General features: G+C 41.4%; 1 protein-coding gene across 1 annotated transcript in view; it reads left to right on the top strand.

The window, feature by feature from the left end:
- LOC142423922 (aldehyde oxidase 4-like) overlaps positions 1 to 16,194 on the top strand; it is a 91,435-nt gene that overhangs the window by 14,618 nt on the left and 60,623 nt on the right. The window contains exons 4-10 of the mRNA XM_075529070.1: positions 64 to 172; positions 7,713 to 7,839; positions 9,889 to 9,950; positions 11,152 to 11,235; positions 11,792 to 11,872; positions 13,054 to 13,198; positions 13,499 to 13,591. Of these exons, the coding sequence (XP_075385185.1) occupies positions 64 to 172; positions 7,713 to 7,839; positions 9,889 to 9,950; positions 11,152 to 11,235; positions 11,792 to 11,872; positions 13,054 to 13,198; positions 13,499 to 13,591 (701 nt within the window). The remainder of the gene's footprint in view (positions 1 to 63; positions 173 to 7,712; positions 7,840 to 9,888; positions 9,951 to 11,151; positions 11,236 to 11,791; positions 11,873 to 13,053; positions 13,199 to 13,498; positions 13,592 to 16,194) is intronic.

The raw sequence follows: 16,194 nt of genomic DNA, 5'->3' as shown, positions 1-16,194 counted from the left end.
CTGCTAAATTATATAACTCACTTCCCATGATCCACGTGCTTTCTTTACATAATTCCATCACAGCCATTATCCAGCAACGGCCTGCCTGGTGCCTATCTGCTCTCTGCACGGAGCTGCTGTTACCACAGTCGAAGGTGTAGGGAGCATCAAGACGAGGATTCACCCTGTGCAAGTAAGACCATGATATGCATGCCGATTTATGGATCTCATGAATTCTAACGTGCTCCAATTAAGTAACCAACTTTGAAATCCCGTTGTGCTTTTGAAAATAGTCCAGTATGACAAGGGAAGCAAATAAGAGAGGAAACCACAACTTCAGAGATTACATGTTGTCTACCACATTTCAAAATCATGGATTTTGATAGAGAGTAATTTTGTGTATACATGCTCCCCAAATGTCTGACAAGCAACTGTACACAAGGCTACACTAAAGCACAATTTAAATGGCCAAGGGTTTACTAAACTTTAGAGAACTGTTTTTTTATGATGGTTGTTGAGTCAGCTCTGACTCAGAGTGACCCTACAGAATCAGCAGAAAGAAACAACGCCCGATTCTTCACCATCCTCACAATTGCTGTTAAGTTTGAGCCCATTGTTAGAGCCAATGTGTCAATCCATCTTACCCGAGGTATCCCTCTTTATCACTGGCCTTCTACTTGACTAAACATGGTGTCCTTCTCCAGAGCTCTGTCTCTTGTGCTAACATGTCCAAAGCATGTGAGGTGAAGCCACATGATCCACACTTTTAAGGAGCTTGCTGGCTGTACTTCTTTCCAGACAGATTGATTTGTTCTTCTGCCTAGCCGTTATACTTTTAACACTTTCCCGACACCATAATTCAAATGCATCAGATCTTCTGCAAGATTTCTTTATTGATTGCCCAGCTTTCATATGGACAAGAGGCAATTGAAAACACCATACTTGGGATTCAGCAAGGGCAATGTGACCAAAAGAAATTACTGAAACCCAAAGAAGGCTGAGCATGATAGTGGAACAAGAGGAAAATAAAAGGAAATAGAGGAAAGAAATAGGAGACAAAGAGTATTTATAGATGTCTAAATACAGGCACATACATATGTAAATATATTTACATAGGATGGTGGGGAAATAGATCTACATGCATATATTTACAGGTTTAGTATTAAGGCAGCAGATGGACATCGGACCTCCACTCAAGTACTTACTCAATGCAAGAACACTTTGTTCTATTAAATTGGCATTCCATGATGCACACCTTACCGACAGAATCACTGAAGACAAAGTGGGTGCGTAAGCAAATGCTGATGGTGGCCAGCTATCAAAAGATATAGTGTCTGGGGTCTTAAAGGCTTGCAGGTAAACAAGCAGCCATCTAGCTGAGAAGCAACAAAGTCCACATGGAAGAAGCACACCAGCCTGTGTGATCACGAGATGTCAAAGGGATCAGATATTAGGCATCAAAGAACAAAAAATCATATCATTGTAAATGAGCGTGAGTGCAGAGTGGAGACCCAAAGCCCATCTATAGGATGCCCCCTTACTGAAGGATAGCTGGGAGGAGACGAGCCAGTCAGGGTGCAGGGCAGCAATGATGAAACATACAACTTTCCTCTAGTTCTTAATTGCTTCCTCCCCCCACTATCATGATCCCAATTCTACCTTGCAAGTCTGGCTAGACCAGAGGATGTACACTGATACAGATAGGAACTAGAAACACAGGGAATCCAGGACAGATGACCCCTTCAGGACCAGTGGTGAAAGTGGTGATATCTGGAGGGTGGAGGAGGAAAGGGGAATCGATTACAAGGATCTATATATAACCTCCTCCCTGGGGGGTGGACAACAGAAAAGTGGGTGAAGGAAGATATCAGACAGTGTAAGACATGACAAAATAATAATAATTTATAAATTATCAAGGGTTCATGAGGGAAGGAGATCAGAGAGAGAGGGGGAAAATGAGTAGCTGATATTAAAGGCTCAAGTAGAAAGCAAATGTTTTAAGAATGATGATGACAACAAATGTATAAATGCGCTTGACGCAATGGATGGATGTATGGATTGTGCTAAGAATTGTACAAGCCCCCAGTAAAATGATTTTTTAAAGATACATTTTAAAAAGAAAAGAAAATACCATACTTGGCTCATGCACACCATAATCCACAAAGCACCATCTTAGTTCTTTAATACTTTTAAAAGTCTTACGCAGCATATTTGTCCAATGCTGGGTGTCATTTGATTTCTTGACTGCTGCTTCCATGAGCATTGATCTAGAATTCAGGGGTCCTCACACTTTTTAAACAGGGGGCCAGTTCACTGTCCCTCAGACCATTGGAGGGCCAGACTATAGTTTAAAAAAAAACTATGAGCAAATTTTTTTGCACTCTGCATGAGTCGGCCGCTAAGCAAGACAGGCAGTGGCAGCAAAAACACCCGGCGGGCTGGATAAATGTCCTCCCCTGATTCTAGATCTAAGTAAAGTGAAATCCTTCGCAGCTTCCGTCTTTCTCCATTTACCACTATGTTGCCTATTGATCCAGTTGTATTTTTGTTTTCTTTACATTGGATTCCAATCCATTCTTAAGTTTTAGTCTGATTTTTATCAGTAAGGTTGTGTCATCTGTATATCACCAGTTGTTAATCCTTCCTCCAATTCTTGTTTTTTTCCCTTCCAGTTCTGATATTGTGTTCTTCTTCCTGTAGTCTGGCTTCTTGGATTACTTGCTCAGCATAAAACTCAAAAAACTCACTCAAGTCAATTCTGACTCATACAACCCTATAGGACAGAATAGAACTGTCTCTATGGGTTTCCGAGGTTGTAAATCTTTATGGAAGCAGAAATGCTCATTTTTCTCCGGAAAAGCAATTCCTAGTTTCGAACTACTGACCTTGAGACTAGCCAACAGCCCTCCTTTTTCTCAGCATACAGTTTGAATGGGTATGATGAAAGTGTCGAACACTGGCACGTCTTTCCTGATTTTAAACCATGTAATAGTCCCATGTTCTGTTCAAATAACTGCCTCTTGATCTATCTATAGTTCCCCTGTGAGTGTAATCAAGTATTCTGTAGTCCCCATTCTTCCCAATTTTATCTACATTTTGTTATGATCCACACAGCCGAATGTCACTGCATAGTCAATCAAGCACAAATAAGCATCTTTACTCATCTCTGCTTTCAGTCAAGATCCACCTGATGTCTGCAAAGATATTCCTCGTACCATGTCTTCTTCTGAACCTGGATTGAATATCTGACAACTCCTTGTCAAGCTGTTTTTTAACCGTTTTTGACAAAATACTACTTGCATGTAACACTAATGCTATTGTTCAATAATTTCCACATTCTATTAGTCACCTTCCTTTACTGTGGCCACAAATATGAGTCTTTGCCAGTCAGCGTCCTGGTAGCTGTCTTCCAAATTATTGGCATAGACTAGTGGGAGATTCCAAGGCTGCATTAGCTTATGGACACATTTCAATTGGTAGACCACCCATTTCTGGGTCTAGTTTTGGCTAATGCCTTCAATACAGCTTGGACCTCTTCCTTCCTTGATTACATACTAGCTCTTGAAATGATGGCTCAGCGTTGACTAATTCTCTTAGTTATTCTACCTCCCTTTGGGGGTCTCTGGCGATTTCAATATTTTTTCCATAGAATCTTTCGATATGAAAACTATAGTGCTGGATTTTTCTTCATTTTTTTTCACCTCGAGATATACCAAACGTGTTTTTCCTTTCTGACTTTCTAATACTGGGTCTTTTCATATCTCATTCTAATATTTTGCTTCATCTTTTTGAGCTGCCCTTTGAAATTTGCTTTTTCTCCTCTTTTTAGATAAATAAGTAAGTTTGTTATATTAAAATGATCTGAAGTTCTATGAAATCGCAGAAGAAAGTGCAATGGCATGAATTCCAGCCCCGGTGTGTGCTTTAGAATTTATTTTAAGTTGATAAATTAAGTCTAGGATCTTTCAGACCTAAGTCTAACATAAAGTGCTTTGAACTGGAGACCTATTGCAAAATGGATCATGTAAGAATAAGAGGGTAGTTATTTTGGATGCTAAGAGAGACAATACAGATTATGAATAGAGGCATTGTTGGATTTCATCAACATAAGTGAACCCTTAGTCACGCTCAGTAGAAACTCGATCCACAGGTTGGTTGTAACAAGAAGACTGGCAGGTTCCAGAGGTCAAGTAGTTTGGGCAGCAGAATCCAGATCCAGAACCCTGAGAAGGGAAACCTTGGGTTCCATAACTCAGAGGTCTGAAGTGATTAGAGTCACAGCCTTGTGAACAGGAGCGTGTAGATCCAAAGCCCAGTGAGCAGTCACTGCTGCAGGCAAAGCCCTGAGACCCAGCAAAAGTTGGCCGGCAAGGAATACAGAGCGTGGAGGTGCTTCGCGCATAGCAGGAGGTCTGACAGGGATCGGGCACCACACAGGAGCTCTGGCAGCTGCTGGGCTCATAGTAGGTCTCCTGACAACCACCGTGGAGAGAGGAGCCCAACTGCAAGTTGCCTGAAGGGCAGTACTGCAGGGCAGGTGGCTGGATTAGAAGAAGACTAGGAGGAACCTGGGTAGCATTGGCATCTTCCCAGAAAGCAGGAGAGGTTTCCAGAGCAGCGGTTGAAAGACATGGTGACTGAAGCAGGGACTGAAGAAGTGGGTTCAGCTGAGTGACTGTGAGGAGATTCTGAGTAGTGACGTCCCCTCCAGAACTAGAGCACTCTCATACGTGCAGCAATGGGTGTGGCCCAGTCACATGGTTTCCTATCTTTGATTCCTCCAATTGCACATGTGCAACTCAGTGTTCTTTTTTGTAAATGCAATGAACAGTTTCCCTTCTCCTTACACTTACGGGTGAGCTCATTGTGTGGTCATCGTTCTAAGCCATTGGGATAGATTTATGTGATAAATGCTATGACTGTGTGTAATCGACACCTTTGTCATCATGGCCAGGAAAGCCCCTTCTATGTCACCTGTCATGAATGCTTGTGTGTCTGCTCTTGTAGGGGATGCTTTCCTCTAAGGATGGTGACTGAAGTGCTGTCCTCTTCCTTTTGTGTCAAATGACAGCGCTTTGGTCTTAATGAAGAAACATGTAAAGAGAGTGTTGATATCAAACCATTCATTGCATTCTCCAAAATCTTGCTCCAGCCATTACATACTGATATAAATTTAAGTCAAAGGATTAAAAGATAGCTAGGAGCAGATGTGATCAAATGTATAGGATATTTGATGGTTAGGTAGATAGAATCAGATCAGAATGCAGAAGAGACTAGTATGGACCTATGTGGGAAGCAAAGCAGCCAAGTGAAGACGTGCTGAGGAGATAAGTGAAATGGTTAGAGCGAGGCACACGGTGTCTCTTCTACTCCACTGGAATGGGAACTCTTATCTGAATTTTATCAAGTAAAATTTTTTCCCAAAATTAACTTAATCGTGTTTGTTTGTTTTAAGGGAGGAAAAACCTAAACTCACTGTCATCAAGTCAACTTTAAGTCAAGGTGGCCCTCAAGGACATGGTGAAATTGTCTATTCGGTTCTTGTGCTTCATCATTTTGCCATTTGCTTTAGCCACTCTATGTTCAAGAGCAAGGTCTCTTCTGATATCTACTTTGGTCTATTTCTCTTTCCTATCTTTTTAATGGCCCTTTGTTTCTTCCCATCGGATATTCTTGATGTCCTCCCACAGCTCATCAGATCTTTGATCATTAGTGGTCAACGAATCAAATCTATTCTTGAAACATTCTCTCAATTTGGGTGGGATATACTTATGGACTTGTTTTTTTTTCTTAAACTTTAGCCTGAACTTACATATGATATTTTTCCATAGTCTTCCCCTGTCCTTGTTTTGGCTGATAATATCAAGCTTTTCTGTCAATATCAAGCTTTTCCATCAACTCTTCCCATCGGTGTAGTCAATTGGGTTCATGTGTATTCTATCTGGTGAAGCCCATGTGTATGATCACTGTCGATGCTGTTGGGAAAAGTACTTGCAATGAAGTCATTGATAATGCAAAATTCTATCAGATCTACAGCTTCATTTCTATCACCCAGGCCATATTTCCCAACTAGTGAGCTTTCTTCTTTGATTCCAACTTTCAAATTCCAGTCACCAGTAATTATGAATGCATCTTGATTGCACTTTTGACCCTTTTAGACAAAAGTCTTCAATTGCTTCATCACTAGCTTCCATAGCTGTGGTGTGTAAATTTAAATAGTTGTATTAACTGAGCTTCCCTATAGGCATCTAGCTATTTCCCTATATGCCTATATTGTATTTCAAGAGCTTCAACTGTTAAACATTTACTAGAACATTTGCAGCCATGTGCATGTACAACATCTGAGATGATTTGCCAACTAGCAATAAGTCCATCAAAGCTATCTTCTCTTTTAGCATTAAGACAGACGTCTGCCCCTTTAGTTGAGTCACAGTAAAGTATTTGGTTTTCATTTGGGATGCCATGTGGCATAAAAGATATTTATTCAAAGCCACTTGAGATGGAAAAAAGAAAATAGAATAAATAGAAATATTTGAATCACACTCAAGCCACTCAGATGAGAACCGCTAAGACTGTACAAAATGGTGCACAGAGTCTTGTGTCTTATCTCTATCTTTATGGCCTACTATCTTTGTATAGGATGGACAGAGTAAAAAGTAAATTGTCATTTCTCATGCTCTATGTCCGTTTGGCCATTGTATTTGAGAGCATAAAGTTGAAAGTGCATAAATAGTACAACACTACTAAATAGAATTTTACCATTTTCAAAAATTATGTCATTTAGTACATACAAAAATTCACAATTGACATCAATGTTTCCCATAGTGGGTCCTGGGGGTGCTAGAAGGATGCATTCACTCACTCACTGCCATGAAGTCAATGCTGACTCATAGGACCCTATAGGGCAGGGTAGACCTGCTCCTGTGTGATGTGGAGATTCTTGGATATGGTACAAAAGCTTTTCATTGCCAGGGAGACATTGAGAAATTTTACTTTTCTAGAAAGGGAGCGGTAGGCCAAATTGATTGGGGAACCTGTGATCTAGACCAGCGGTTCTCAACCTTCCTAATGTCACGACCCTTTCATACAGTTCCTCATGTTGTGGTGACCCCCCCAGTCATAAAATTATTTTCATTGCTACTTCGTAACTATGATATTGCTACTGTTATGAATCAGGCAACCCCTGTGAAAGGGTCATTTGCACCAAAAGGGGTTGAAACCCACAGGTTGGAAACTGCTGATCTAGATGGAGAAGGGACTAAAAGTGAAGGTCACTCAGAAAGTCACCCAGGACATGCCAGAGACTATGCTCGATGATTTGCTCACACTCAGTCTTTTAATCTCAGCAATCCTGGAGAGGCCGTTATCAGTCCGATTTTACAGATGGAGAAAAATCAAGAAAATTGCCCCAGATCATATAATTAATGAGGAAGGATTCAAATTCACATGAACATGAATCCAATGCCCTTTGTTCTTCAAAATTCAATCCCAAGGTCTTTTGTTCTTTGAAATTCTATCTCCTATTTCACCGATTAAAAAATAGCAGGGTCAAATGAGTAAAATGGCTTTATTTGGGATGGGCAGAGGTGGGGGGGTGCAAAAAATACATGATTTCAAGAAGTAAAAACATTTTTTTGTCTAGGGTAACACAGACTATCCTGCAGTAAGTTTTCCTGTATTCAATGTGCAAAACAAGAGGTTTGGGATATAATCAATGTTCCACTTTCTGCCAGGAAAGACTTGCCAAGTGCCATGGGACACAGTGTGGATTCTGCAGTCCAGGCATGGTGATGTCCATCTACACGCTGTTAAGAAACCACCCAGAACCCACTCAGGACCAAATAATGACAGCCCTTGGAGGTAAGCCTTCCCAGGAGGGGACACGTTGGAAAGATCTCAGGAGCCAGAAGGAAGGTTCCAGCCCCTGGAGAAAAGTTGATGGCATAGCTTTTTGACTTCGCGACATCAGAGTTCACGGTCAATTTCCGTAGGCCTCCTGGGTCCTTTTCATGAAGACCTTCTTCATTTTGTCAGCAGTGAGGCTAAAAGTTCACCAATGTTTGTTTTATTACAAACCTGCCTTCCTTCATAAAAATCAATTGGTTAGAATCACTTATTAACTTTACTTACTAAAATTCCTTCAGAAAGACTTTGAGATACTTCTTGTATTTGTATAATCTGGCTGATCATAACAATTGATTATCACAAATGAACTTAGGGAGCCATTCAATCTCCTCTGACAAAATAGCAATTGGATTTACGTGAACGAACACAATCTTCTAAACCTCAAAAATAAAAAGTTAATAGATGTAGTTAGTCACAAAAATACACAGTTTCAAGTAACAGCTCAGTAGGGCTTCTAGCAGAGTAATTAAATAAACCTCGGAATATTACAATAAAGTTGGTTGCCCCTTCCCATAACTAGACCGAGAGAAAGACAGCTTTATGGTGCAGTAACACAGAATTACAAACATTTGACTTAAATTTTAGGTTATTAGGATAGAAATATTTTCTAATGTTCTTGTTATTTCTCAATCATTTCTTCACTGAAAATTTTTCATTTTCTCATAAAGTATTATTAAAACTTTTGCCTATGGTTCTGGTTAGGACTGAATCAAAGTATTCTTGGCTTTTAACTTTTAACACAGCATGTTAAACAGTTGTTAGGATTACTTTGATAAGTGACTCTATATTATTCATCTCACAGATTTGAAAACTAGATTATCATTGTTCAATGACAAAATCTATACTAATGAGGTATTTCAAACTCTGAAAAGTAGAGATCTTGTGACTTTTCCATGTTTGATTTTTTTAATGCATAGGAAACTTTATAGATATTATAATAAAAAGAGAACACTTTAAATTGTCATTATGTTTTTCTTAGAATCCTAAGAGTTTCTGTGTTAAATACTATTAGTTTTCCCTTGGTAGACCTGCAGTATCTCCTCCAGACTTAATACTGCTATGTGACCAAAAGTGCAGACAAAATGAAGCTTTGACAGAGGCTCCCTTCAGCCTTTCATGTTTGCTTAAAGTTTATCAGACAGAGAATCATCCATTGCCTAATTATTTCTTTTTCGCCCTACACAATCCTCTTCTGAACATTTAAGCTCCTCCCTCTATTGAAAGGAGAGATTCCAAATCCACGCCTCCCACGTTCCTTCTTCTTTATTAGCAAAAATAGAAACCAATGACAGTGTCTTCCGCCGTTCTTGCGCACGCAGTCGCTCCCTGAAGAGTCTTCTAAGGGAAGGAGCTTCCCCTGACTCGCTGGCATTCAGCTCCCACACACTTGACTCAGGTGTTTCAGCCTGCCAAGGCACCCAGCTGCTCTCTTAACATGCTTAGGCTTAGTTGAAAGTAATGCTTTTAAATAAACTTACTTTTAGTTTAAGAATAATATATCTCCATTGTGGAAAATGCTCAACATTTTAAAAAGAGGTTTATTTATTTAGTTAATTTGTTATATTTGTGCTACCATGGAATCCCTGCCTAGGGATGTTGGAGCAACCTCATGGCGAAGGGGGATGGAATCTTGAAGACAGCACACTTTCCTTCGGAGGGAGGGCGAACAGACGATGGGAGAAAGGCTTGCTGGAGGCCACACACGAGACGTTAGGAGGGGCCAGGCACACCAGGTCAGGGAAGAAACGCAAATCAATCAGGAAGAGTTGGGTGGGAACACCGTGGAGGTGTTTGCTGCATTTCAGAAATATATTAATCACAAGATCTGTTTTGGACCAACATCCCCTCCAAAGAGGGGCTCAACAGTTGGCTCAAAGGGCCATTTTACTGGATTTAGGGAACAAATAGGAATCTAATCGCTTATTTCTAGTCCGCTGAACATGTGAAGTATAGATATGCAAACTATTTTTGTACTTTCCTTAAATATTTACCCCTCTTAATCAGGTAATCTGTGCCGCTGTACTGGATATCGACCAATTATAGAAAGTGGAAAAACTTTCTGTGTGGTAAGTAAGAAAAATGTTTTTACCTTTTTGAGTTAGTATATTAATATTGACCTTTGAATAATATTAAATTTGGCCTTTCCAAAAGACAAGGAGGCTTGATAGAGCAATGGTTAAATCACTCAGTTTTTAAGTAGAAGTTCTGCAGTTTGAACCCACCATGGACTCCACAAGGGAGAAACGAGATCGTTTGCTCCCATAAAGACTGGCAGCCTAGGAAACCCTACAGGGCAGTTCCACTCCATCCTGGAGCATCACCAGGCGTTGGGATGAACTTCTCAGCAATCAGTTTGGACTGTTTTTTCCTGTTGTTGTTTTTTAATGAAAATCTGCTGCATTCAATAATCTCTAAAATAATTTCATGTTGACCTGTCTGACCCCTGAAAGTTGTTAAATGCCCACTGACTTGTAGCCATTCAATAAATTTGTCTTTATTCAATTAAGCACATTCCTAAGAAATTAAATGTATGGTCCATGACTTCAAGAAATCCATACTTCATTGAGGAAAATGAAACATAAACAAAGAAACAATAAAGGCAGGACTGGAAATCAAGATTATTTTTAAGCTCGAGGTACCTTTGAAAGCACATATGCACATTTCAAAGGACCGTGGACTAAAGACAGTCAATGAGCGGGAGAGGAAGAATAGAGACTTATTAGAAAAGGGAAAGGTTTACACGGGCTTTAAAAGGCGAGTGAAGAGAATCCAGTAGAAAATTCTAAGCAAGAAGATACATGGAAATGGGAAAAAGAGAGCTGTCCAAGGTTCATAAAGGAACTGAAGTGGCTGGGGCAGTATGCAGCGAAAGGGCAGCGTTTCCAGCTGAAGGATTTGTGTGCAAAGATAATCATCAACACGCAGTCATTGTGTTCTCAAGCGATAGGATCACTATGAGTCAGAATCAGCTCAGTGCCAGGAGAATGATCCCATCCTCCTCTAACCCTGTGGTCTTCATCTTCCCCTGAGTCTTGGGCGGCACTGTTTGCAAGGTGGAGCCTGGGTGCAGCAGCACACCCCTGGTGATTTTCCTAATTGTTCAGTTATCACATATCTGATCCCACGCCCACCAGATTATGGAGTCACTGAGGGCAAGAGCCCCCTACATCATTTCTTCCACAGCTCCTGTGAGGCTCTGCTGGATACTCAGGCAGAGATTTATAGAGTCAACCAATAAATTTGTTTTCAACTGGATCTCTTCCTAAGGAATCAACTGTTTGTCAAATGAAAGGGTCCGGGAAATGCTGCATGGATCAAGAAGCAAGCTCTTCTGTGAATAACCCAGAAAAGGCAAGTGTATGGTTTCCTGCTTGGGGATTGGGATTGACTAAAACACATCCATATCAATCCACATTTCTCCCAGTTCCCTTACTTCTCAGTGAATGGAGTGTGCAGTCAGGGAAAAGACAGCCTTAAAGAGTTTTGAACCCTAGACGGTCCCTAACTTTCATGAGGCCAGTCAGTCCAGAAGGATCTGATCCTTCTGGAAATATTCTAACTGCCCAGGCCTAGTTCTGACCCGCACACATCCTTCCCGCAGTAAGCAGGAAGAGACACTCAAACAGTCACGTGCCTTCGTGCTCAGAGTGAATAAATATCCACACGTGATAACTGAGTCCCAGCCCAGAAAGTTTCTGACACCCAATGGGGAAACCAATAGACCAACTCTACAGGGGCCCCATCCTGTGGTCGGTCCTGTGAGGATTGAAAGCACTCCATCAGAAGTGCCCCCATTTGTCAGAGGAGCCAGAAGACAAATCCTGACTCTGAAGGCTCTCCTTCACAGACTCCCACCCAGCGCTCTGGAACTGTGAAGGTCATGTTTAATGTGTTTCATTTTGTCCAGGTATGTACAAAACTGTATAATGAAGATGAATTCCAGCCATACGATCCATCCCAGGAGCCTATATTCCCTCCTGAACTAATAGTAAGATATTTTTTGTTTGTTGTTTGCTCACCATTTACACATAACATCTCGTGATACGTTTCCTATTGTGTTGTGTAATCATACCATGCGATTGTTTAAAATAGCAAGTGTTGGAAAAATACCCTGCACAACATGGGGTCAACAGCCCACTTTTAGGAACTTTTTCAGCTTCGTTCTAAATCATGTAAAGCTGACCGCCTAGGAGAGTGGTAGCGGCCCAAGCTCCGTGTCAAGTTGGTCCAGCTCCCTCAGTTCAAGAACCGGAGGGGAGAGCGTAGGTAGCTGGCCTGAGGTCACACACAGCTCACTAGGCGATAAGTATTTTGTTAAGCTAGTAATACAAACTCCAAATTACGGTTATTAGAATGGAATTGCATTATTCTTCCAATGAAACCTCTGCGATTTCAACCTGGGGAAAGGGAAGAGAGTAATTTAAATAAGGCGTGGTATTGGCCATTTGTTCCATGACCATATGCACTAGAGTAGCGCTTCTCAACCTGCAGGTCGTGACCCTTTGGGGGTCGAATGAGCCTTTCACAGGGGTCGCCCGATTCATAACAGCAGCAAGATGACAGTGATGAAGTAGCAATGGAAATAATGTTATGGTTGGGGTCACCACCACATGAGGAACTGTATGAAAGGGTCGGGGCATTAGGAAGGCTGAGAACCGCTGCCCTAGAGGGAATGTTTAATACTGAGATAAGAGCCATGAGTCTACCAACTCATTTACAAGCAGATAACTATGCATAATAGAGTTGTACCTAATAGAAGAGATTTTTATCAAGGATAGTTTGGCTTCTAAGAAAATTTCTATGCTGCAAGTAAACCTAATTCCAAAAATTTAGGCTCCATTGAGTCATGGGTAGGGCAGAACTAAAATAAGATGCTGAACACTTTAATTCGACACTTTCACTAGTCCATGCTGCCTCCTCTTTACACCCTCACCCTCCAAATATAGTAGTCTTTACTACACTCTGCTTCCACTGTTGGTGAGCAGCCACCTACAAGGATATTCGTTCAATGGTGGCCGCATGAGTCATATCAATCTGAGTAGTTTCCTGGTCCTAGAAATTGGATGTGCTTTGAAAATTCAGCGAAATGTTTGAGCAGCAGGACACTTAGATGCCCAGAACTTGTTCAAAAGCCTTATTTGAGAGCTCATTGCCTTGGTTTCTCTGCAGAGAATGGCAGAAGATCCGAACAAGAAAAGACTGACATTCCACGGGGAAAGGACCACCTGGATCTTGCCCGTGACCCTGGATGACATTCTGGAGCTGAAAGCCAATTTTCCGGAAGCCCCCCTCATCATGGGGAACACTGCAGTAGGTGGGTGGCTTCTACTTATGTGCTTTAGTCTAGATTAGGTAACCCAAACATCTGTGCCTTTCTTTAAACCCTTCATAAACGCAATCCATCTTTGTTGGTGGATATGTATAGGGTCACTGTGAGGTCACAGGAACTGGAGGGCAGTGGGTTGGGTTGGTTTATGGTCCTATAGAATGTCTTGTTATTTTCTTTTGCTAATGAGTCACTAAAGTCACAATTTTTACTCTGGATTAGTCAGCAAGCAACATCTGCTAGCCCCCGTTATCTTTTCTAACGGTCTTAAATCTTGTTTTCCTAAAGGGCCCAGCATAAAATTCAAAAACGCATTCTATCCGATTTTCATATCTCCATGTTGGATTCCGGAACTACATTTTGTCGACACCACAGACAATGGTAAACATTTTCTTTTTCAAAGATGTTCCATAAGCTAATGTTATGATGCTGGTAATCAAATAAATTCAGTAGGTTAATTTGAGTACCAATAGAGTATCTGGTATTGTTTATTCCCTATTTATTTGACAGGTATTTATTGAGCCTCTACTATATGTCATCTATGAGTTTGTTTGCTTCCAAACTGTTTCATGGAGTTGCATCACTAAGCACCACATTATCATGGGAGCATGATAGCATGCCAGGTAGCTCTGCCAGTATAGAGTGATTAGTTAAATATGAACTAATATTAGTAGGAGCTGCTCTAGCCAGATCTCATTCAGGATTTACAGTAGGAGCTGCTCTAGCCAGATGTCATTCAGGATTTACAGATTTGCTCCAGGAGCACAGCACACATACACTCACAAGTTCACACACATGCAAAACATCTGGGCCACACAATTGAAATTTTCACTATAAGTAATCTTATTTATTTTCATACACTTTTCACACTTTGCCAAGTTCTTTCCCATCTCTTGACTCTTGATCCTATTGCAATTCTGGGGAATACGGATGGCAAGGAGCCTTGCTATTTCCATTATACTAAAGAAGATGCAGACTCAAAGAGATGAATTAACACAGCTAACAAATGGCTAAGTCAGATCTAGATCTTAGGTTTTCTTCCTTCTAGTCCAGTGGTTTTTCCACAGAGAGCCCTAAATGACATTATCTCTCTTTTTTAAAACATTTTATTAAGGGCTTATACAACTCTTATCATAATCCATACATATACATACATCAATTGTATTAAGCACATCTGTACATTCTTTGCCCTCATCATTTTCAAAGCATTTGCTCTCCACTTAAGCCCTTTGCATCAGGTCCTCTTTTTTTCCCCTCACTCCCTGCTCCCCCCTCCTTCATGAATCCTCAATAATTTATAAATTATTATTTTGTCCTATCTTGCCCTATCCGGAGTCTTCCTTCACCCACTTCTCTGTTGTCCGTCCCCCAGGGAGGAGGTCACATGTAGATCCTTGTAATCGGTTCCCCATTTCCAACCCACTCACCCTCTACTCTCCCAGTATCGCCCCTCACACCCCTGGTCCTGAAGGTATCACCCACCCTGGATTCCCTGTGCCTCCAGCTCCTATCTGCACCAGTGTACAACCTCTGCTCTATCCAGTCCTGCAAGGTAGAATTCAGATCATGGTAGTTGGCAGGGAGGAAGCATTTAGGAACTAGAGGAAAGCTGTATTCTTCATCGGTGCTACATCGCACCCTGACTGACTCATCTCCTCCCCTAGACCCCTCTGTGAGGGGATCTCCAGTGGCCAACAAATGGGCTTTGGGTCTCCACTCTGCACTTCCCCCTTCATTCACTATGGTTTTTTGTTTGTTTTTGTTTTTTTTTTTTTTGATGATGCCTTATACCTGATCCCTTTGGCACCTCGTGATCACACAGGCTGGTGTGTTCTTCCATGTGGGCTTTGTTGCTTCTGAGCTAGATGGCTGCTTGTTTATCTTCAAGCCTTTAAGACCTCAGACACTATCTCTTTTGATAGCCGGGCACCATCAGCTTTCTTCACCACATTTACTTGTTCACCTGCTTTGGCTTCAGCAGTTGTGTCGGGAGATGGAGCATCACAGAATGCCAATTTAATAGAAGAAAGTATTCTTGCATTGAGGGAGTGCTTGAGTAGAGGCCCAAGGTCCTTCCGCCTCCTTAATACTAAACCTATAAATATAGACACATAGATCTATTTCCCCATCCTCATATATATATTTGCATGTACATGTCTTTGTCTAGACCTCTATAAATGCCCTTTGCCTCCTAGCTCTTTCCTCCATCTCCCTTGACTTTCCTCCTGCCCCACTACCATGCTCCGTCCCCACCTGGGTTACAGCTATACCTCTTCTTTACGTAACCTTACCCTTGATCATTCCCTACCAGACCCGCCACTCCCCACTCACCACCAATTTGGGTTCCATGTTGTTCCCTTGTCCCTGGGTTTGTTAACACCACTTCCTTATTCCCCCACCTCCCCCTATCCCAAGTCCCCCCAGAACTGTCGGTCCCATTGTTGTTCCCCCAGATAGTTCATCAGCCTGTCTTATTTAGACAGACCTGTGGAGATAATAACATGCACAAAAACAGACAGAGGAACCCAAAGCAACAGTATACAACCAGACAACAAAGCAACAACAACAAACCACTGACAAAGGACAAAACAAAACACATCAAGAAAGAAAAGCTTATAGTTAGTTCAAGGATCATTTGTTGGCCCTTAGGACTGTTTTCCAGCCCAGTCTGTTGGGGCACCACGCCCTGGCACCAAAGTCCACTTCCTAAATGACATTATCTGAAAACCATTTCCTGCCACCGACTATCCAAACTAAGCATTTCAATAGCTAAGAGTCTAGAAAAATTTTAAAACCTTACAAAGAAGAGGGTTCTTTCCAATTAGTAAAAACAAAACACATGGAAAAACATCTGCTTTCCCCTCTAGTCTGCCATTCTTAAGTCAGTCAACCCATTCATTTTTATGTACTAGAACATTCCTATCATTGGGCTCTCAAGAAGAAATGCAGCAAGGGGAGGCCAACCAGGTAGAGGAGAGGCTTGA

Source organism: Tenrec ecaudatus, chromosome 13 (assembly GCF_050624435.1).
Source record: "Tenrec ecaudatus isolate mTenEca1 chromosome 13, mTenEca1.hap1, whole genome shotgun sequence".
In the NCBI taxonomy this organism is placed as follows: Eukaryota; Metazoa; Chordata; class Mammalia; order Afrosoricida; family Tenrecidae; genus Tenrec; species Tenrec ecaudatus.
The sequence above is the reverse complement of the archived record's forward strand: the minus strand, read 5'-3'. Positions and strand labels throughout refer to the sequence as shown.